Genomic DNA, 22,737 nt, shown 5'->3' on the forward strand with positions numbered 1-22,737 from the left:
ACACACAAACGCATTTCCTAAAGCATACTCAAAAGCACACAAAATTGTAAATGCTTTCTACTGCCCTAGTTTTGTTTGAGACAACTTCATACTAAAAGCGCTCTGATTTTCACTCAGCAGCTTGCCTTCACATACCAAAACTGAAAGAGTACGGTATCTCCTACAGGAGAAACATTACCTCCGGGAAGCAGAATCTTCCCACATAAAGGCGAGGCGGAGGGTGTGGGGGATGGGAAGAGGTGGTAGGGTATACTCACAGCTCAGTTCGATTCGAATGAAGTCTTTAATTCCAAGGTTCTCCAGGAACACGCCGGAGGAGGAGCTGGTCTTGAAGAAGAAGGAGATATCAGCGCTGAGCTCCCCATGGAACGTCGGGAAGTGGAGGTAAGAGGTCTCTTTGTTGAAGTAGGCTGCATTCCAGAAGTCCTCTGAAGGGAGAAGGCATTCAGGCCACACAGTTCACTGGACGTTCCAAAACCCACAGCCCCCATTTGCATTGCGGTCACTCCTTCTATGCAGTAAGGACAGCGACACAAAGTGAACGTGTTGGCAGTCTACCTGACCGTGAGACTAGCTGTGGCTACTGCTGCTTTGAGGACCATGAATGAAGAGAGTACTTACTGTCACCGTAGCACTGTAGGGGACCCACTCTATATGCCGCCTCCGAGCCCGGCCTGTTGATATCGCCCACAGCTAAAAGTCTGACTGGCAAATGATCCTTATGTGAGAGGACACCCGAGTCATTCGCCCTGTTCAGTATGAAACCGGAACACATACAGACAGTTAGGTGCCAATGACATGAACTTAACCAAACTCAAAAATAGTGACGTGTCGTCATATTTCTAACAAAACAGAGAATGAATTCTGACAGTGGATGTTAAAGCCCCAATCTGGAACTGCGCAGGAATTGCTAGAGCACTATAGACACCCCACAGCTAGCTCTAAGCATAGTGAGCATTTTTAATAAGAGCACAGCAGTTACTGAGCCTCAGTAATCAATGGCTCTGCATGGGGGATTTGCCGCCAAGGCGGGTTTTGGTACCAGGCATCCAGGTCACTGTCACAGTTGCAGAATCGTGCCGGCTCTGCGCAGTCATCTTGGAGTCCACAGGCGCATTGCTGGCTGCTTGGCAGTGCCCCTCCCCAGTAGGTGTGGGCTTCCCCCAAACGGCCCACCCACCAGGTGAACGGTGCCCCGTCTGCGGCAGCAAGCAGCACCCATAATGCAACAGAGCAGGCTACATAACAAGGCCTTCAAAAGCACCGATGGAAAGCAGGGAGATCCCAAGTGGCTTTTTGAAATAATCACATGCAGACGCGAAACATCATCTTGATATGCTTAGAGATGGGCACGTACGCCACGGCAACTGGAAATGATGGACTGGGAGCTGTTTGAGGACACGCATAGAAAATGGGCACATGTGTAAGCAAAGTTTAAACAAAGCGAGCATGAAGAAGGAACGTCAGTTTAAAACCTTAAGCACAGGGCTGAAGCTGGGAGAGAGATTGGCATTGATTTAACTCTTTCATCTCTCTTCTCCTCACCTCCATCCATCTAAACTTGTCTGTTTGGGTTTCATGAGAGCTACACACTCGCCCACCTCCATTACTCTTCATTTGGCATTTGGAACATTATTTATTTATGTCTGACATTGTCTTTCTTCTCAGCTCATCAGCATCTTCAATAATGAGACGAATAATGGACAGCAATTTACGGTAGGCCTGGAGAGTGCTGGGCTTGGGCGTCCTGTTTGTTTAGAGGGCAACGAGAGCTATTATTGAGTTACTCGACCTCTAATAGGCCCTGATCATTACCACCCATTATTAAACCCACACAAAATAAACAAATGATAAACAGACTCCAGAGATACAGTGAAAAGGTAAATGAATACTCTGCCCTTAAAGGAACACATCCACACTTAATGCATTGAGATGTGAAATTAAAACAAAAACAAACAAACAAAAAACAGCTAAATGAGTTTGCGAAACAAAATGGAGTGTAATAATCGATTGTTTTGCTGTCTGCTTTAAGCTCTGTGAGAAAGGCCGGCTCTCTGTAGCTCGAGCTGGGCCTATTTTCTTTAATAAGCCTGACCTTTTTTAGGGAGAGGAGGGGATCAATACTCTCAATAAAAAGGGCTTACCTGGCGTGTTTAGCAGCCGTGACTTTTTGCAGTGGTAGGAGAGTTCCTGCTCGCAGTACTCGGCCTGGGTAATTAGGGCCCCAAGCTGCTCAGTGTCGGCGGAATAGTTAAAGTGGGCTAAATGCTGACTTATCCCAGAGGACGCTCTTAATTTGGTGAGCTCCGTGTTATTGTGTTGGATCACCATCCACGCTTTATCTGTGGGGAGAGCATCACCGGAGAGGCAGAGGGGAGTCATTAGATGCAATTATGCAAATGATAACGAGGCCAGAACGAGGTGGGGGAAATGAGATGTTTCCGATAAAAACGTTGTCCTCAGAGTGCTGGGGTCCAGGATGCCGTGACTTGACCTTTTATTTTGACAAGATACGGCCAGTGACATCATTTCCTAAATTACAGTACACTTCTGTGCCTCAGAAAGGTAACATATGCAATGTAAAGAAAAGCTGAGAGTTCCTTTTTCCCCCTCCAGCCAGTGATACACAGCTAAAAGGGAAGTTGATGTTGACTTGGGTGTTACTGAATTTTAGATTCATGGAATGTCTTCCCCTGTGGTGTGTCGTGCAACATTTACCTGACATGTTGCAGTAGATTAGCTGGGGCTTGATGGGACCACTGCCGTCCACATCGATGTGATAGAACCCTGAGGTGTTGCCCTGGTGCTTGTAGGCTTCACACGATGGCTCGTAGATGGCTGCCGAAGACAGAAATCCCAATCACCTCCAGTCCCATGACAAATGAACACCATGGAAACAGCTGCAAAGTGTCCCCTCCATAAAACGTCTAAGCATCTCACCATTGACACCTCATAATGAAAATATATTTCGTAGCAGAGATAATGAAGTGTGGCGGTTCTCATTAGACACTATGTGGAGCCTACTTTTTTGGAGAGCAAACAGCTCAATATGCGTCAACTTCAACACAGCAGGAATTTGAATGGGGTCAAAGGGGTGGGAGGGGGCTTGTGCTAACACTGCATTTATTTTACATGTCTGCTTCACACCTGAGCACAGAACCTACACAAACAGCTGAGCCACACTTCAAACACAACTTCTGCTTTCGTGCCTGAGCATACCAGATTACCTGGGTGAGAGGGTGTGAGTGGCTGAGGTCTAAGGACCCCTCCTTAGATTCACTACTGACATTCCATGTTTCGAAATCTGTTCACGTTTGGCTACGCTGCAGAATTTAAAGCTAACTTTTATTCTTGTATCCAAGCTATGCCGCCATTTCTTATTTAAGAGCCGGGATGTAGCGCCGAGCTGTCTCTGTCTGTACTGGTTCAGGTTCTCTGGCACATCTGACCCAACTCATTAAAGCTTTGGTAATGAGCTGACAAGCTGGGTCAGATGTGCTGGAGCAGGGATAACCTGGAACTGTGCGGCTCAGTAGGGTGCCAGTTGAAAACTCCCGGTCTTTTTTTTACCTAGAGCAGTGTGCGTCCTGTTGTGTTGTCATGGCAGCTCCTGAATGGAAGGTTTTCTGGATGTCCCTACATATGAGTCCCACTCCCATGTGAGAGGCTCTATTCCGGGTTTGCTCTGTTCAGGTGTTCTGCTAGCTTTGTTCTGGCATCACCCTCCAGAGACTTCTTGAGCGACTTGGTAATGCACCTTTATAAAGTGATTATTTACAAAACCACATAATTAAGTGTTGCCAATTGCTTTGTGCATTTCATACATGTTTCCTGTATTAGTAACTGTATGTGTTTCATCCATGTTTGACCCACCGCAATTCTAAACATTGATTTACCTGTTATGACCCTGCCTGCTCTTTGCTTCTTGACCCTGTTACAATTGGGTGCTGATTATTGGGACTTGCCACAATAAAGGCTCTCAGCACTACTGCCTACTGCATCACACTTGTATGTTTTGATCCTGTGAGGATCGGGGCAAATGAACCCCCCCTTATTAATGACCATCTGGTTTGTAGCAGTGAACTCAAAATGAAGCATAATGAAAAGTTAATTATGATTAAGGCATGTGCAAAATCAGGAAAAAAACCCCCCTCAAATTAGGTTTTATATGAAATCTGTTTCTGTTTTTGCATGCACTACTAAAAACCATACCTATTGATATATTTTGATTATCATCTCTAATAAGGCTGAAATTAAACTAGAGAATGATATATTTAAAGGATAATGTGTCAAGACTGTGTTCTTGCACTCTTCTTGAAATTATTGAACTTTCCCTGAGAGTTACTGAGATGCTGTTAACCAAATAATTATTAGTTTGAGCTTAAGGTTATAGAGTAATTAGATCGTTGTTTCATTACTCCATACCACCAGATGGCGATGCTAAGATGACGCTCAGATTGAGCAAAGTCATACGCCGGCATATGACATTGTGAATACCGTGATTACCCTGCATGTGCCCCAACTCAGCACTTTCTCTTTTCTGGCAGAGGTCACAGAAGTGTTGTCACAGTTGGTCGATAATGAATGTCAGAAAAGCCACTCCCTGGAAAAAAGCATCAACACCAAGCAATGTCCCTCAGGAAGTAACACAGGAAGCAGGGTGCAGGCGATGGAAGAATGCACACCAGCAATAAAACGATGAACGTCAAGGCTCTCAGCTTGCAATGAAATGGCTTTTAATCGAAGCAAACAACCCACACACACATTGATGGAGAGCTGTGAACCGCAACCAATGGGTCTCCTCCTCCTCCAAAAAAATGCAACAGCAAAAAAGGTTTGCGCTTTTGTTCCCTGTTTTCCATCTGTAAACTTCCAAACAGCACAGGTTAACCTTACAAAATCTGCTTCACTCACAGCTCAAGGTAGCCTTCCTTCTGTACACGAGCAAGGTGCTTTGTATTTCTTTTCATATCAACATGATTTTCCATAATCTTTATAGAAGTTCATCATTACCTGTAAAAGGCACCAACATCTGGTGGTCAGGAATGATGACAACACAAACACAAATGTCAACACAAACACAAATGTCACAAATGAAATGCGGTTGACTGGTACAGCCTTCACCAGCCGGCAGTGGGACGATTCCAAGGGGCCATTTTAGAGCATGCACAGTTTTGTTATAGTCTGACTGTATATAAAATCTCTACTTATCCAAGGCATCTTGCAAATTACACCACTGATGCACATTTAGTATCTACAGATCAAACCACTGAGACACAATCAGCGATGCCTTTGTAATTTCATTCAAGCATGTCCCATTTAGCTGACCTGGAATACTGTAATTTGGGGCAGGACCTTATTACTGAGCACCATTAATAATGGAAAGGGAAATGTAATCACCAAGACATGTAGAATGCACGAAGAGGACTAATTAAAATCTGGAATTAAAATTAGGCTAAAATTAGACCACATGCAGCTTTACTTTTTTTTTCCTGTTGATGCATGAGCAGGAACAACTCTAGAGTGAATGTTTAAGCAGAAAATATGCATCGTTGAGACATCCTTAACCATGAGAACTCAATTTTAGTGTGTTTGCACTATAAACACTAAGTATAATAAAGTCAATTTTCAGTGTCTTTAGTCTGGCTGTAGTCTGTAATTAGGTAGTAACACAATGTTTGCTGTATTAGCTGTGTAGTTAATATGATGGGTTTGAATTTAAACAATGACTATGAGCTAAAAGTCCAGTATGTCAGCTTTAATTTAAAGGTTTTTACATATAAGGTGGCAAATCATGGTTATCGCAGTTTAAGAGTAGTGAGTAACTGAACACTTGGATACCCAAGGCCAGCTGCGTGTTCACCAAACAGCAACTAATGAAAGGTCTAGAGTTAGTTCTAGATTTTTATCTGAATGTTTGCTGCCGTCTCTCAACATGAAATCCAAAATGGTGTCACTAGGTCTTTAAGGGCATATAAAGCCTATAGTTCTTTGGACAGTGTTTCATGGACAGATCAGTATAAGATTAATCTTATAATCTTATATCCAGAGTGATGGAAAGAAGAGAGGCCCAGTAGAGTGTCTGTTAATGCCAGTGGGTCTCACTCTTCACACAGTCATTGACTTCGAAACTAAATATTAAACATGACGAATGTATTTATGATTATTATTATTCTTATATAGCACCTTTCTATTACCCACACTAAACATTAACATTCAGCACCAGACAACAGACATGGGTGAGAAGTAGGAGCCAATCACAGAGTGAACTCTCACCCAGACGTCACAACCACAGACCCCATGGAGAACTGCATCAGGTGCAGGGGAGGGGAAGGAGGACAACACCCAGTAAAGAGCACCATCCATCACTGGCATACACACACACACACACACACACACATATACACACACACACACACACACACACACACACACACATATACACACACACACACACACACACACACACACACACATACACACACACATACATACACACACACACATATACAAACACACACATATACAAACACACACACACACACACACACACACACATATACAAACACACACACACACACACACACACACACACACACACACACACACATATACAAACACACACACACACACATATACAAACACACACACACACACACACACATATACAAACACACACACACACACACACACACACACACATATACACACACATACACACACTCACATATACACACACACACATACACACACACACACATATACAAACACACACACACACACACACACACACATATACACACACACATACACACACACACACATATACAAACACACACACACACACACACACATATACAAACACACACACACACACACACACACACACACACACACACACACACACACACACATATACACACACACATATACACACACACACATACACACACACACATATACACACACACACATACACACACACATATACACACACACACACACACACACACACATACACACACACACACATATACAAACACACACACACACACACATATACAAACACACACACACACACACACACACACACACACAGATAGGGACAGGAACCCAAGAACTTAGTGTTGGGAAGCAAACATGCTACCACCAGCCAAAATTGCCTGATTAGGTTTATTTACACTATAAGGAGATATAAATAGTAATTTGACTCTCATATGACCCAATATAGCGATACAGAAAAAAACCTCCTTCACTTTAACCTCATAGTCACTGTTTCAATTCAGTGTGCTAAAGTACAAAACCAAATAAGTGTCACTATACACTCAGCAGCCAACTTATTGTCTATGCAACCCTAGAATGATTGGAAATAGGTGTATGTGTTCAGTACTCTGGTGAAGGGGAGTGGTGATGTGTGAAAAGCAAAGGAGAGTCGTGTTGCAAAACTGGAACTATGATTGGTAGTTGTAGGGTTGTGTGGCTGGAACCTGCCTTGTGCCTGATTGGGTGTTGGTCGGGACATAATAGCCCCCACCCACAAGGGGTCCGCAGTTGGCCACATGCAAGAGTGACCTGGATGATGAGGTGCAGAGCTGATGGACGTGGTGAAATGATGAAATGATGAGATGTGGTCTGGGTCTGGGATTTGATTGGCCAGCACCCAGATCCTTTCCTCTGGTCTATACCTTCCCAGTCACCCAGATACTGCTGTTTTCCCTTCACCTACCTGGAGTCCAATAACACACTCAAGGTGTAATGTGGAATCCAGGGGTTTTAAGACAACAGGCTTGAGCATCGAGACATGGTAGGCAAAAAAGGCATGGCTTCTCTCCACACAAGCTCCATCACCTTATTAATGCATCATTGGATAATGTAGAGGCTAACATACCTAGGGTCCAGTTTTCCAGCTCAAAGTTGATCAACTATTCTTTTGAATGTGATCATGGTAGATTAGAACCTGTGATGTGTTTTCTCCCAGACTCAATGGTTTCTTTCGAATCACGATTGGATGGATGGCAAACCTGAAGTGGGTCTGTTCCAGTGGTGGTTGGAACCCTAACACACACTCAAATGGTGTGAAACCGATAGAGGTGTGACACAGGGAATTTTGGGCAAACGCGGCCCAAGTGAAGAAGGCAATCTAAGTATTTGGGGTGTGCCCGGAAGAAAAATCTCAGAAATTTTCCCAGTTTCTGATTGACTTAGTCTGCCTGTCCAGTTGACAACAGATGGTCCCTCGACAAGAGGCTCACCATGATGTTATGCTTGCCTAGAAACTCCTTCCACAACATAGATGTGAATTCCACCTCATGGTCCAACCCAACAAAGGGGCGTGACAATGGGAGGGGGGGGGGGGCATATGCTATCTGTTAACACTACTGCACAGTCTGTCACCCTGGAAGGTAATTGAGTGGCTTTCACTAGGCTGCACATGTCTGCCAGATCTTGGCAGGTTGCTGGAACTGGTTGACTCTGGTTGGCATGAGGGCTTTCGATAGACACGTGTAGTGGAGAATGCAGCCACCTCTTGACTGCATTCTCACCCTTAAGATAACCCACAACACCCATCCTGGAGGACCTCCGTTATCAAGACCAGAACCCTTCCTGCACTTCAATGGGCAGGAAATCAGGGTCGTCGACAGCGCAGAAGAACGGTTTTGGAATTACACGCAGCAAATTAAGCATGGTTCGTCCAGACTTCTGTCACGCCAAGTTATTCCATTCTCTCATGCGGGCGGACTGGTAACTGGCCCTTCATCGACTCCCAAAGTAAGGATTTCTACTTCATTCAAGTTCTAAGCTCTGTGTGTCAGGCATGAGCTGTCATTCCCACAGATAACTTTAATACAGAATTATATCTTTCAACACTTTTAACTCAGATAGTACCCAGAGGTCTAACTTTCCTGTCAGGATTCATTCAGATAGGATTTTTTACCTTTCAGGGATTTTCCTCAGTTTTAAATTACTTATCCATAGTAACCTCTTGGCTAGTCACGTTAGTTCAAGATGTGTGTGATGTCCCCATTTCTATGGTTCATACAATTTAATGTTATCTTTAAATATTATTGTGCATCTTTTATTTCTTTTTTTAAATCCTTTTTATCATTTGTTAGGGGGTTCTGTAGACCTGAGCCAAGTCTGCTGATTGTATATTCCCTGCCTTATAATGTTAATACATTTTTAAAACATTTAATTAATTTATTTAATATATAAATAAATTAATATAACATTTAATTTATTCATTAAATTGGTCGTTGTGGCAAGTATTTTAACCAGTGGTACGTCACTGCACAGGACATAAACTAACCTCAGAATGAGACTGTCATGGAATGCTCGCCTCCCGCGAGTCACGTGGTTTGCCCCCCTCCGCCCCACCCACCAGGAAGAGGGTGGTTGGGTGGAGCAATCAGGACCTTCGGAGGGCGGAGCTAAAGCCAGAGTCCCCTCCCTTCAGCGGACTCGACCGCGAGACTGGAGGGGTCTGCCCAAAGCCCCGGTGGCAAACCGCCTCTGGGACGCTCCTAGAGTGGCAGGCGAGAGGAGGACTGCTGGGGAGGGTAGCACGTCCGGAACCTGGGTGGACGTGCACCCTCGCATGTCCACTGACGCCACAGACACATCAAGGCACTTGCGAGGATGGCGGGCGCCACGTCGCAGCACCTTATGTTTTTGTGTGGGCGATATTGTGTGTTTGTGTTTGAGCCTTTTATGTTTGCAGGTGCAACGTCATTAGGAGGAAGGCAGGGAAGCTGCCTCTCGCCGCGAGGTCTCCCTTGCTGGCGGCACCTGGCCTGCCTGGTACTGGGTGGGCGCCGGGCACTGCCATGCTGTTTGTGTTTATGTGTACATGGCGCCCGGAGGTTCGTGTTCAGTGGATAGACGCGTCGGGAGCCACTCGCCTCCTGCAAGATGAACTTGGGAGTTCATTAAGTAAAATAAAAGGTGTTCATTGTGTAGTGCACTTTGCAAGAGGATCTGTGGTGTTCAGTGTGATATGCCCATTCACCACAGGGCCCCCATCCAGTGCTCGCATAGCCTATGGAGGTGAGCCTCCATGTGGAGTGCCTTGACCAGCTATAGGTCCATGAAACAAGCCTCCAGACCAGAGTCCACCCAGCGCTGAAACACGTGCAGACCATTCTAAGTGCGTAACATTCATCACCAGAGTAAAGGAATGGCATGCTTGAAGACTGCCAGTCACCTTTTCCCCCCACACACACTGGGTTTGTATGCTACAGGAGGACCCAAAGGTTCAGCGGGGTGATTGGGCCTCTTGCACTGGTGCTGGTGGTATTCGCAGATGGGCAGGGGTGTGAAGAGAAAGGCGCTTCTCTTCAAAGAGCCAGTCAAACACGATTGCCTGGTCTATCACCTTGTCCAGGGAATCCTCCTCCTCACGGCTGGTCAGCTCAGCTTGGATTTCCTTCTTCAACCCATCCATGAAAATGTCGATCAATTCCTCTTCATACCAACGAGTAAGTGCTACCATCATTCAGAAGTCCAAAGCATGGTCCACTACTGAGCGAGTGCCGTGCATGAGGTGTAACTGAGTTCTCCCACAATGGTGAAACACCGCAGTTGTTTTATGAAGTTGGGGTAGTGATGTCTCAGCGGAAATTGGTGGTGACCAGTGTGGTGCCCCAGGCCTTGGCTCTCTGTGAGATGACTGAGTATGAAGGCCATGTTGGCATGATGAGGCACTGGTGGCTGGTACGCAAAGTACAGTTCACACTGGAGCACAAACCCCTTGCAGCCTTCGAGATCCATGTCATAGATCTCTGGAACCATGATGTGGTATGACAGTAACCCTGAGGCCTCTGATGCAGCAGGGTAACTGGGAGCAGGTGCGGCAGAGGAGAACGATGCCTCCATGCAATTGGCCAACCGATCCGGGCTGGCCCGGATCCACTAAATCTCTTGTAGACTCAGCTCTTTCTCTTGTAGACTCAGCTCTTTCTCTTGTAGACTCAGCTCCTTCTCTTGTAGACTCAACTCCTTCTCTTGTAGACTCAGCTCTTTCTCCTGTACTCAGCTCTTTCTCTTGTAGACTCAGCTCCTTCTCTTGTAGACTCAGCTCTTTCTCTTGTAGACTCAGCTCCTTCTCTTGTAGACTCAGCTCCTTCTCTTGTAGACTCAGCTCTTTCTCCTGTACTCAGCTCTTTCTCTTGTAGACTCAACTCCTTCTCTTGTAGCTCTTTCTCCTGTAGACTCAGCTCCTTCTCTTGTAGACTCAACTCCTTCTCTTGTAGACTCAACTCCTTCTCTTGTAGACTCAGCTCCTTCTCTTGTAGACTCAGCTCTTTCTCCTGTACTCAGCTCTTTCTCCTGTACTCAGCTCTTTCTCTTGTAGACTCAACTCCTTCTCTTGTAGCTCTTTCTCTTGTAGACTCAGCTCCTTCTCTTGTAGACTCAGCTCCTTCTCTTGTAGACTCAACTCCTTCTCTTGTAGACTCAGCTCTTTCTCCTGTACTCAGCTCTTTCTCTTGTAGACTCAACTCCTTCTCTTGTAGCTCTTTCTCCTGTAGACTCAGCTCTTTCTCCTGTAGACTCAGCTCCTTGGCTAAATCTGGGCTGTGCCCTTGTCATGCAGTTCATGTTCTATGACATCATGCGTGGCAAGGGAGCAGGATGCAAGCAGTTGAGCAAGGTTGGATCTATTAATAGAACCCAAACTGCGTAACAAATACGAAAAGTCACATAAACAACTGAAACGATAACAGACTGGAACGAGAGAACAGTTTCAGGCAGGTTGGATGCAGACAACGTGCTGTGCTGGCTAAATGGCTAATACAATGTATTGGTGATGGAGACTTGCGGGTTTGTGTAGCTGTAATGTGATTGATTAGTACTCTGTTGAAGGTGATCGGTAAGCTGTGCAAAGAGGAGGAAGAGTATGTCGCAAACTGGAGCTATGATTGACGCTCATGAGAATGTGTGAGAGGACATTGCCTTGTGTCTGCCTGGGTGTCACTCAGTACATGACTCTATACCCAATAGGTTGCTACAGCTATAACAGCTGCATGCCCATAGCTGATGGTAAATCGCTAAGCACAGCGGTGCTATCTTACAGTGACCTGTTCGACCAATTAAATCCTGACTGGATATTTTGTGCAACATGTACTTACATAAAAAACATTGTCAAATCTACAGATGAAGCTAAAGCATGGGACACGGTGCATATGGCATCTGTCATACGGAATGGGAAGTAAGCGATACGAGCAGGAAATTTAGAACCATCAAATACATAAACCCATGTTCCCTTTCTGAACTGCACAAACACTCAAGCCTTGGGCAAGCTACACTTCTTGGACAAGGTCTGTGGGATTATAACATTCCAAGGAGAGCTCAGGGGCATTTGCATACTTACTCTGTCAGCTCCTTATTTCTGGCACCCTGAAAGGGGGAGGGGGGGGGGGGGTCATACATACCTGTTAAAGGGCCCACTTAGTTTATGTTTAAATGTGTGTTTTGCCTGTGTTTAAACGACTGCGTAAACAATATTTGCAAAGGATCTAAATTTATATTAAAAGCACGTTCCTCTTGGTCCAAGTCACTCACAAAAGAAGCCAATTAAAGGCTGACAAGTTACATAAATTACAACAGTTTTGGTCAGCTGATCCCTGAATATAGCAAAGGTGTCAGAAATGTGTTGATTACAACTTCCAGTTGACTTTTATTAGAACTAGCGTAGATGCGCCGAATAAAGTGGCTAGTGAGTGCAGCATATCTGCTAATACTTCGTTAGATGCTGTTGCACTTTACATCCCGTTGACTTCATCATATCCCCCTTGTCGTTCTCTTCCTCAAAAAACTTCAATAACATTCCTTTTATTGGCCGCACTTTTCTTAAAAATCTAATTAGAGGGTAAATGATAAAGTCTTTTTCTATTGTCTTCTCACTTTTAAGCAACTCAAGTGTGAAAGTGTTAAATACTGGAGAGATTTGGTTTGAGTGACATGTGCTTAATTTCACCCCAGACTTGTTCCATGCAATTTATGACTCCAGCTCAGAGAAAAAGGCTTTTCACATCATTAGAGACCCTGTCATAATCCATATCAACAGCATGGCTTTGTCAACTGGCCCAACCCTTCCAGTAGTGGCTGGATCGCCGATAAGCATTTGACCTTGGGTCGTGCCTAAAGTTGTTGTTTGGGGACTGATTTATTGTAGGCAAAGAAAAAAGCACAACCCAACACACATTCTCGCCAGCCCTTTAAGTTCTGTCCTTGACTTGATGCCTGGCGTAAATACATATTTTATATTTTTGACAAAATGTGTGATTTAGTATTGAGGGTGATGGTGTCTCAGTGAGAATGTGTGTGTGTGTGTGTGTGTGTGTGTGTGTGTGCGTGAGTGGGCGTGTGTGTGTGCACGTGTGTGTGTGTGTGTGCGTGCGTGTGCGTGCGTGAGTGTGCATGTGTGTGTGTGCTTGTGTGCGTGAGTGGGCGCATGCGTGTGCGTGCGTGTGCGTGCGTGTGCGTGCGTGTGCGTGCGTGCGTGTGCGTGCGTGAGTGTGCATGTGTGTGTGTGCGTGTGGTTGTGTCTTGGGGGTGCAGAGGATCTGAACATGTTCTCCTTACAGCTGTGGCATGTGGCTCCAGCGTAGCCAGTGCTGGAACAGTTGCAGTGGAACGTGCTCCATGCCTGGGTGCATTTGCCCCCGTGTTCACAGTGGCTGGGAGAGCACCTGGCATGGAGAAGACAAAGAACAGGCTGTTCACTTCCCATCCCATTCATATGCTGAGTGGAGCAGCTCCTCTGAATCTCCATTCGAAGGAGAACATCTGAACCCTCCTTTGTTATTGAAGGAAATGTGCAGAATCTATAACAAAAGAACATGGTGTTCATAGATCACATCTGCTGCTGTGTCCCGTCATATCCGCAAACTTTATAAAATGTTTTTTTTCCCCCAACCTTTGAACAAAAAAAAGTGTCTACTAAAATGTGAATAGTAAGGCATAACATGACAACAGCCCACCTTGAATTACATCGCATGTTAAAGTATAAGTTTGAGAAGATTAAGACTTTCAGTGCACTCAAAAGATAGAAAAGGTGACAAGCTCCACATGAGTGATTATCTCCACCCATCACATCTGCGGCTTTTGTAATAAAGCTATTTAAGGTGTCACTGGATGTCATCATGCCCTTGATATCAAAGCATTCCACTCTTCACACAGTCAGTGCTTTCTCTCTTCCTTGTCTCTCTCGAATTCCAAAAGATTTCTCCTAATCAAACGACTCACTCTCACTATAAAGCAGATCTCTTTTACCAGATTTCCATTTGTGGTCACAATGACAGTGAATGGGTTTTTGTCACCCCTCCACCTTTAAATCTGATCTCTGAAACCACTCAGATCGCCACTGGTGTCTGGGGCATGCCAGGGCCCCTGTCTCAGGTAACTTACTGTAGGCTGAACAATCAGACTCTGATTCCCTACACCTCAGCTTAAAATAGCAGGGGGAAGATCTGACAGTGTGTATTTTTGGCACACATTGCGACTCGGCGGTGCACTGCACTGCGAGCCGTAACACACTGGCCGGCCCAAAGCGAAACCCATCTCTTGAGTCACAGCATGGTAGCCCAGTGCTATAGTTCCAGCAACTGTCTTCTGTTTCTCAGTAATCGGCCTCCACAGGTAACGAACCAAGCTTCAGTGAGGATGAGTCACACGCATGCACACACACACACACTCACGCAGACACCTACTTACTACAGAACTTCCTGGCACTCCGCTCGTTGTAAACAAACACAACTCGGGCTGGGGCTCAAACTGCTGACGATACTAGTCTTGCCGCCTGGGGTAATCTGTAGTGACATACGTTACACAAATTACTATGAGAATGTGGGAGCATCTTTTGCTGTTAATGGTTGAGAACAGAAGGCAATAAAAGCTGAGGCTAACACAAGATGAAGGAGCAACCGCAGAAAAAAAAAGAAGCAAAACAGTGAGTTCTTCACTCTAAATGCATGTGGACAGATGGGTCCTGAACTGAAAGAATGGGCTGTTAGCTAACAAATGCATGCTGACATACGGAGGAACTAGGCTGCTTGAAGCCTGTACAGCTTCTAATCTTTAAGGAAGCAGAGTCTGCAATATGCCGTGGTGACCGATGTGAGACTGCGATGACGGCGTGTCGCCAGCAGCACTGAGGCAAACCGACTGCACCCACTTTTATTCCTCAACAGCATAAGAAGGAGGAAGAAAAGACTCGAGAGCGATTGGATAGATAAGCGAGAGGAGAAAAAGCGGCATATGAGAGCTGCATATTAGTGGTAGTCCTCATTGTTCATTGTCTAGGTTTTCTTATGGGTGTGTTGGGGGTAAGCAAAATAAGAATTTCATTGTGCAGTGCAACTATTTGTTTATGCTGTGACTATGCCACTGAACTCTTGAACTTGACAGTGGAGTGGGTCCAGTGCCCGCAGGTCGGCCCATCGTGACCCTGAGAGATGGCAAGTCATCGCGCAGAAGACGAGCACAGCGGGCGAGAGACAGGCGCAGCGCGGGACCCAGCCACCCACCTTCTAACTTCGAGTGAGGCAGTTGGGTGGAGGAGCGAGAGGGTTGACGTGAGAGGTGACGGGCCTGCTCCAGCAGGTGCTGGGGTCAGGGGTGAACCGTGGGAAATTAGGAGAGACGGAGAGCATGCCCCCAGCTGCCTCGGAACATGACGGGAGGGGCCATGTCGCGTGTAGAGTGGGCGGCCACGCCGACGTCCGGAACAGATGCAGTGCGACTGACTGTTCTGCATTGTAAGTTCTGCTCACTTTAGCCACTTTGATGCTCCAGAATGCATTGAGGACATTTCTGATGTATCAGAACAGTCCCGTGTCACATGTCATTGCTACTAATCGGGGAGAGCAAAACTAGAACGTGAGGCGTGTGCTGATCGGTGTGAAGCCGCACAGGACCTCTTTGAATTGTTTTTCTTCACAGGCCTGTTGAGTACCTCGGCACGCTTGGAGGAGAATGCTAAGATGTCTGCTGCACGGAGCAACCATGTAGATGCTGGTAATCTGCATTTAGCGACACGTGTGAGTGCGGCCCTTCTGTGCTTCCTTCCCAGTGAGAACACCTCCTGAGTGGTTCTATTTTCAAGCTCTGCACAAAGTGAGCAAAAGGGTAATTAGCAGTCAGTACGCGAGGGGAGGGAGGCAAAGCATGCTCTTACTCTTGTGTACACTGCCAGCGTGCGCCAGTGCAAATGACTTCACAAGCCCAAGAGCGTTCTGGTGTCCAGGGCTGGTCGAAGGGGCACGCTCTGGAACGCCGCCTGATTTGCTGACATAACACGGTGACTCGGGGGTGCGGGGGTGCGGGGGGGGGGGGGTTGGTTCACCGTCCTCAGACGTGGCACTACAGTACCTCGGTGGTGTGAGCTTGGCGCTACTTGCAGGCGTGTGGTAAACGTTGCGTGCGTCGAGGCTCTGGCGGGGCTGTGACGTCGGCGCAGCTGTAGGGAGGGCCTTATCCCGTCGTAGACTACGCGTTTCCTGTTCGTCCTCGGCCGCTCATCTCTGCAATGCTATCGACCAACACCGGTGCGACGCAGCCTGGCCCAGGCCCTGAGAACGTACACGCGCACACACACGTGGCGTGGCGGTGTTTTTTTTTTTTTTGGGGGGGGTTGCCCCCATTGCTTTCGGTAGTTTACAGCAGTTACAGTGTTGACTCTGTGAGCAACGTACGCCTTGTAATTACAGGATGAGGCTGACAAGAGCTGTTGTCTGTGCTGGAAAGCCAGGGGGAGGCGTGCAGACACATCTTCACTCCCTTTCTCCAGGCTAATATTCCCTTTCACAGCATCACTTAGTCAGCGGCACTGTCAGAATGTTACTTCCTCGCAATGTTCCCCTTTTCCCACATTTTCTACGCCATTCTATAATCCATGGCTTGTGCATGTGCAGAAGTGACACGCTACAATTACACTTTGACTCGGTTTTCCTTCCGAGGCAAAAGTGCGAAAGCTATATTCCCTGTTGCATCAGTCGTTTTTTCATTAAGATACAGCGTAATGTCAACATGTTCCTTTTAATGGTAAACAAAACAAAACAAACAAAAAAAAAAAAACAATGTCAGTACAGCATGAAAAGCTAATATTCAACACCTAAAGTAACATGATTACTGGATTTAAGACTCATGTGTGGACGAGACGTTTTCCACTTATCTGGAATATTCTGGGGTTTGTGAGCAGAGGTCTGGTCTGCAGGAGATAGAACGGCACGCTTCACTCTAATGCTTCCCTTGTCTGGGGCCTAGAATGCAATGCTCAGTTATGGACGGGACTATTATTCAAATAAAACCCATGCTCCTCTTTCAGATGTAATAAGTGAAAAGCATGGCATCTTGTAAGGAGACTGTGCCTCCCTCCATCTCTCCCTCCCTCCTTTTCTCCCTCTCTCGGCCCCCTTTCCCCCTTTCTCTCTCTCTCTCTCTCTCTCTCTCTCTTTCTCTCTCTCTCTCTCTCTCTCTCTTTCTCCCTTGTGCATGCTCTTGCCTGCAGACATAATAACTTGCTTTAATGAGAGGAGAGAACTACTGAGATGATTTCAGCCCTAACGTTTGTGCTCCCTAAATGCAATAAGGGCGGTTGAAACAGAAGCCAGTGCCTTTTTTTGGTTTTATATTCTATGTCTAGCAGTGCCTGCCAGCTGCCTGGCTTTTGCTATGTGCCATTTCCAAATGACTTACAACAAAATTCTTGCATACAGCAACTTTAATGATGGATAAAAAAGTGTATGCTAAAAACAAGCACATTTGATGTTTTACTGTAGGCCGAAATTATTCCCTTGGACGTTAAAGAGACATTAAAGAGAGGCATACTTGTAGATTATATATGGGAACTGAGTGAAAATTAATGACTATATTATGTGTGGCTGGTATGAATTAAAGATTGAGCATGAAGCACAATGCTTTGTTTATTCTTGAATTGTGTTTGGCACTGAACATGCTCAGCAGAGCACAAGTTCCTTGCAGCGCAGATGCACAATGAACAATGAACATAAGCGGCCGGAGCAGTCAGGAAGCACGGCAGTGGTCTGTGCATGTGCCATCAGCCTTCAGCCAGTGTTACCAAGTCAGTAGAAAATACTTTTTTTTTTTAAAGTATGGTTCACATTTTAAAGTCAGGTAGGCAGTGTGAAACTGCAGCAGATGGAGAGGATAAATGCCTCAGATCGCAGGGAAAGCCCACACACAGAGGCACTTTGAGAGCTAACACATCTATTACTGAAGAGATTGTCACAGTTGTTATGTCCAAACTTCAGCTTCCACTGAACAATAACTTCAGAGCTCACATGGGACACCGCATGGTATCTGTCGTGACTGCTTCTGGGTGAATCGTTTGGTCCAAGTAATCCATTTACCTTTGTTCAAAGCACACAACAAATAAATTGTAACTGCCAGGAAAAAAAATCCTTCAGATGCAAGCTCCAGTGGACCCCTTCAAAGATGTTGCACGGCTAAATAATGCCAAACAAACAAAGAAAAACAAGATGAGAGCGGAAAGATTTTTACAGTGCACTAGTGATCTGGTCACAGGAAGAGTTGAACTGAAAGTGGAAATACATGGTGCATTTAGATCGTGGTCTGGATTTATTTGCAACAGAAAAACAGAAAACTTTAATTGATTGATAGAGCACTCCCCTATGCTTAACTACCTTGCTCTTAGTTGGCTACATTAATATTCAGTGCAAGTGTTTGCCTAATTAATGAAGCATGGCTTTATATTTATATGATGAACCTGAATGCATCAATTTGGAATGCATCTGGTTATAAATAAATAAGTGCAGCTTAATGACACAGCCAAGACATACCTGTCAATGATTCCACACATGTCCATTTGGAGATCGCTGAAGTTTCCTATCACCATCTGCTGCACTTTGATCAGATCCACTAAGGTGTTGTCCCTGTGGATGAGTCGCATGCATCCTTGAAATACACCGAAGGGGTTCCTGCACCCGCCGTCATCTTCTGTACTCGGACATCCTATGGGTGGAATCATCAGAGTGAGTCAGCATGCTTCAAACAGCAGCACACACCTGAAGAGATGGGGTGATGGTGTTGATGGTTGGAGGTTTAACAGGACCCCCGCCAGTTCCATATCAGGACTAAATCACTCAATATCCTGACATAATGAAAGAGGGCTGGCATGATTTAAGGGCTCATGTCTGCAAATCTCATTTTACATGCGATCTTCCGTGGCACGGGATTTCAGCTTGGGGCGTCACGCGCCGAGCCGCGGGAGACCGCCATGCGGGTTTGACATGATCCCCCGTGCGGCAGCAAGACGACGCCACTGGTGCCGCTGGCAATTACGGAACTAAAGGTAATTAAATCACACGGCTGCTTTTTCCAGGAGTGGGAAGAGTAGACGAGATGCCGGGGGAAGATCGGTTTCCTCCCGAGCAGCTGGAGCAATGAGCCGGCGTGTTCCTCGAGGAACAGGGACGGGAAAGCAAACGTAAACAGAAGGCCACAGCACTGACTTGGCATTGATCGATTAAAGCGATGGCCGCTACTTTAGCAGGAGGAAACAACTCGGCAGAAGGAAGTTATTAGGAGTTTTCTGTAGGAAAGGGGATCGGCTGGACTTATTGTACCTCCTAGGAAGATGTGGCTGCTTGGCATCACGGGCAGTGAAGTGGTGGTCGTAAACGTGTCTGCTTTGTCTACTGCCAGTACCAGACGATCTCGCTGGGTGCTCAGATCCACAGAGTGCCACTGGCCATCGTTTAGCGCCATCCCTGGGCGCAGAGAGTTTTTAGTGCCTCACCAGAGTAGAAACAGACGTGGTTAAATTGAATACTTGATGTAACTGATTGGCCACTTTGTTATCACAGCTGACTGCTAGATAAAAGGAGAGTAGAGAATCTGCAGTGCCTGAACTTCAAGGGCTGTGGTTTGAATACATATGTCCTATGAGAATGAACTGTGCGTACAAAACACTGACTTTTTGGGTTTCAAGTCCTCTGATTCGAATTTAGATTCTGCTCCTTAGGATCAAAGTAATGAAATAACTCAGCAGGTGTGAAAAAGGTGGAACTCCTTGATATATTTGGTTGCTCTCGCCACGCTATGTTGGCTGGGACGTACTACAGACCAACACACGAGAAAAGCTCTGACCTGCGGCCATGTCTGCGGTGACCCGCCCTGCCTTGATGATCTGGAGACGTAGCTTGGCCTCACTCAGGTAAAGCCACAGTGTACCGGCCTGGTGTCGGAGGTCGAAAGTCACCAGCAGGCCCACCTTGTTCCAAGTTCGTAATTGAAGGCTTACCGCCAGGCCGTCGCGTGCTGCCTCCCATGGTAACCGGAGGAAACTCTCCGGGCTGGCAAAAGTCACTGGCATAGCGACAGTCTCCGGGCACGAGAACGTGACATTACCCTGCAAAAATCAACGGCACATAACCCTTGAGAGATCCCTCTTATGTCTTGTTCATTCCAGATCAGAAGTTATTATACATGCAAATATGTTTTTGAAGGTAAATTACTGAGGATGTGAGCTATGATTTTTGCCTAGTAAATTATGCACAAGACCCCCTCCCAAGAGTCTTCTGATTAAGACAATGATTAGCAGGGTTTGTAATTGGTCTAACCTCTAATTCTCTAGTGAGCAGAACTAACAAAAAAAAAAAACAAGCAATGAGTATTGTAAGGGTACTGTGTAGCAGTCAGAGCAAGAGACGATTTCACAAAAGGACTAATTGCATTAAAAGATGAGTTATCTGAAAAGACACACCAAAGTGTATCACAGTCACAAATGGACAGGACGGAAAGGTGGAAGCAAATCCTAGAAATAGCAAATATCTAGCAAAGTAACTACTCTTGCCAAAGCTATTTAAGCCTTGGTGATGTAAATGAATGCATTAAAAAATATTACAAAGATGTTTATAATAAAACCGCCACTGACAAGAAAGCAAGATAAATGAGCCAGCCCTAATGTTTGTGCACAGAACATTTAATCTGTATTATCAGCAACGTTGCAAGAGGCCAGTCCCTCTTTCAGTGAATCAGCTTCGATTCCCATTTCCACACTGTCAGTGTACTGTTTCTGCTTACCATTATGGAGAGCTGCTGGTCTCTGGCCATCTCGATCACATTAACATCATTGTACAGCACATTCTCTAGACAGCCATGGAAGTTCCTTCTGGAGTGCTCACTCCCAACAGCTGGCACCCCACCAAAACTGATCTTGTGAAAGAATAACATTCTGATGTCAAATTATCCGAGCTTCATCTACGCACGCACATTTATTGAGGGAGGGATCATTTAAGAGGCCATGATGTAAGGCGTGGTTAGTCCTTAACCAAGTTAATGTGATGTCATTTTGCATCAAGAAGATACATGGATCAGTGAATTAAAAGTGATGTCTTTGAGCTGCTGAAAAGCAGGAAGCCGTCTCGTGGCTATAACCGAACTGCTGATGAATACAGGCACTTCTATCACGAAGGACTTTACATGGTGATCAACTCAGACGTGAAGCTGAGTGGTACTCATGACCATTTTTCTCCTGCCAAATGTATAAGTATGTGTGTGTGTGTGTGTGTGTGTGTGTGTGTGAACATAAGAGTCTAAGTGTGCGAGAGGGCAGTGGTGGGCGAAACAGTATGCGGGTTGTGAGTGGGAGTGTGTGCACGGGGGTGGGGGAGGTGGGGTTTAGAACAGGTCAGGGCCAACACACCTCGTTAATCTCAAAGTGACTCTGATGCTGCGGGACCTGAAGCTGCTGCGTGGTTTTGTCTACGGTGAAGTTGACGCGTCCACGGAGGTGCTCCATGGTAACGCGATGCCAATGCTGGTCATCCAGCAGGCTGCCCGATGACGCCGTGGTGTGAAAATCACCTGAAGTGCCTCTCCCTGCAAATACAAGGCTGTTAACATTCTCTGCACAACTCAGTGTATTAAGACTGGCTGGCATTTGGCAGGCAGATTTGAAGAAAAGGCTAGTGTTAGAGCACATTTGTGTTAGTACACAATGCAAGTGCACTAGGCTAGTGTTAGAGCACATTTGTGTTAGTACACAATGCAAGTGCACTAGGCTAGTGTTAGAGCACATTTGTGTTAGTACACACTGCAAGTGCACTAGGCTAGTGTTAGAGCACATTTGTGTTAGTACACAATGCTAGTACACTAGGCTAGTGTTAGAGCACATTTGTGTTAGTACACAATGCAAGTGCACTAGGCTAGTGTTAGAGCACATATTTAAGGCTAGAAACCAAAAGCCTTTTGAACAGTTCAAATAGTGGAAGACCAAGAGAAAGGATTTCCTTGATCCACAAGGTATGTGACAGTGGAAAACAATAATCCAGCGATCCATAACATTTAGAGACCTGCAGTCTAGCCGAGGGGATCAAGGAGAGATCAATGACACATGAAAGTTAGGGAGCCCTGATGATCGGAATTTTCTTTGCCCCCTCCAACAGCAAACGAGGTTTGGCTAGTTTACCTCAAAGCACTGTTCGCCGCTCATCCACACAGCCACATTTGTATTAAACTTTCATTAAGCAGCAGATTGCTATCGAACAGCCAACTATTTTGTCATGACTGCACACAAACATGCAAGTGATGGGTATTACATGTGCACCTCATCAATTATTTAGCAGAATTATGAAGTCAGGTAGATGCTACTCCAGCTATGCCACCATGGACTCCTTCTCTATGTGCATGTGTTACCATTCCATACCATTCTCAATGTCCCCCGAGACAGAGGATACATTGCTTTGCTTTGCTTGT

The 22,737-nt window shown here is 45.8% G+C and overlaps 1 protein-coding gene across 2 annotated transcripts in view; it reads right to left on the minus strand.

Annotated features, from left to right (window-relative positions):
• Positions 1 to 22,737, minus strand: part of cntnap3 (contactin associated protein family member 3) — a 75,530-nt gene that overhangs the window by 17,774 nt on the left and 35,019 nt on the right. For both annotated transcript variants that reach the window (XM_081702492.1, XM_027003516.3), the window contains exons 6-16: positions 21,686 to 21,861; positions 21,064 to 21,195; positions 20,128 to 20,389; positions 19,605 to 19,748; positions 18,819 to 18,990; positions 13,582 to 13,688; positions 2,719 to 2,838; positions 2,145 to 2,342; positions 1,043 to 1,199; positions 622 to 749; positions 258 to 428 (exon numbers count right to left, since the gene is read on the minus strand). In XM_081702492.1, the coding sequence (XP_081558618.1) occupies positions 258 to 428; positions 622 to 749; positions 1,043 to 1,199; positions 2,145 to 2,342; positions 2,719 to 2,838; positions 13,582 to 13,688; positions 18,819 to 18,990; positions 19,605 to 19,748; positions 20,128 to 20,389; positions 21,064 to 21,195; positions 21,686 to 21,861 (1,767 nt within the window). The remainder of the gene's footprint in view (positions 1 to 257; positions 429 to 621; positions 750 to 1,042; positions 1,200 to 2,144; positions 2,343 to 2,718; positions 2,839 to 13,581; positions 13,689 to 18,818; positions 18,991 to 19,604; positions 19,749 to 20,127; positions 20,390 to 21,063; positions 21,196 to 21,685; positions 21,862 to 22,737) is intronic.

The sequence above is a fragment of the Electrophorus electricus genome, chromosome 19 (genome assembly GCF_041902795.1).
Source record: "Electrophorus electricus isolate QZ-2024a chromosome 19, ASM4190279v1, whole genome shotgun sequence".
Taxonomy (NCBI): Eukaryota; Metazoa; Chordata; class Actinopteri; order Gymnotiformes; family Gymnotidae; genus Electrophorus; species Electrophorus electricus.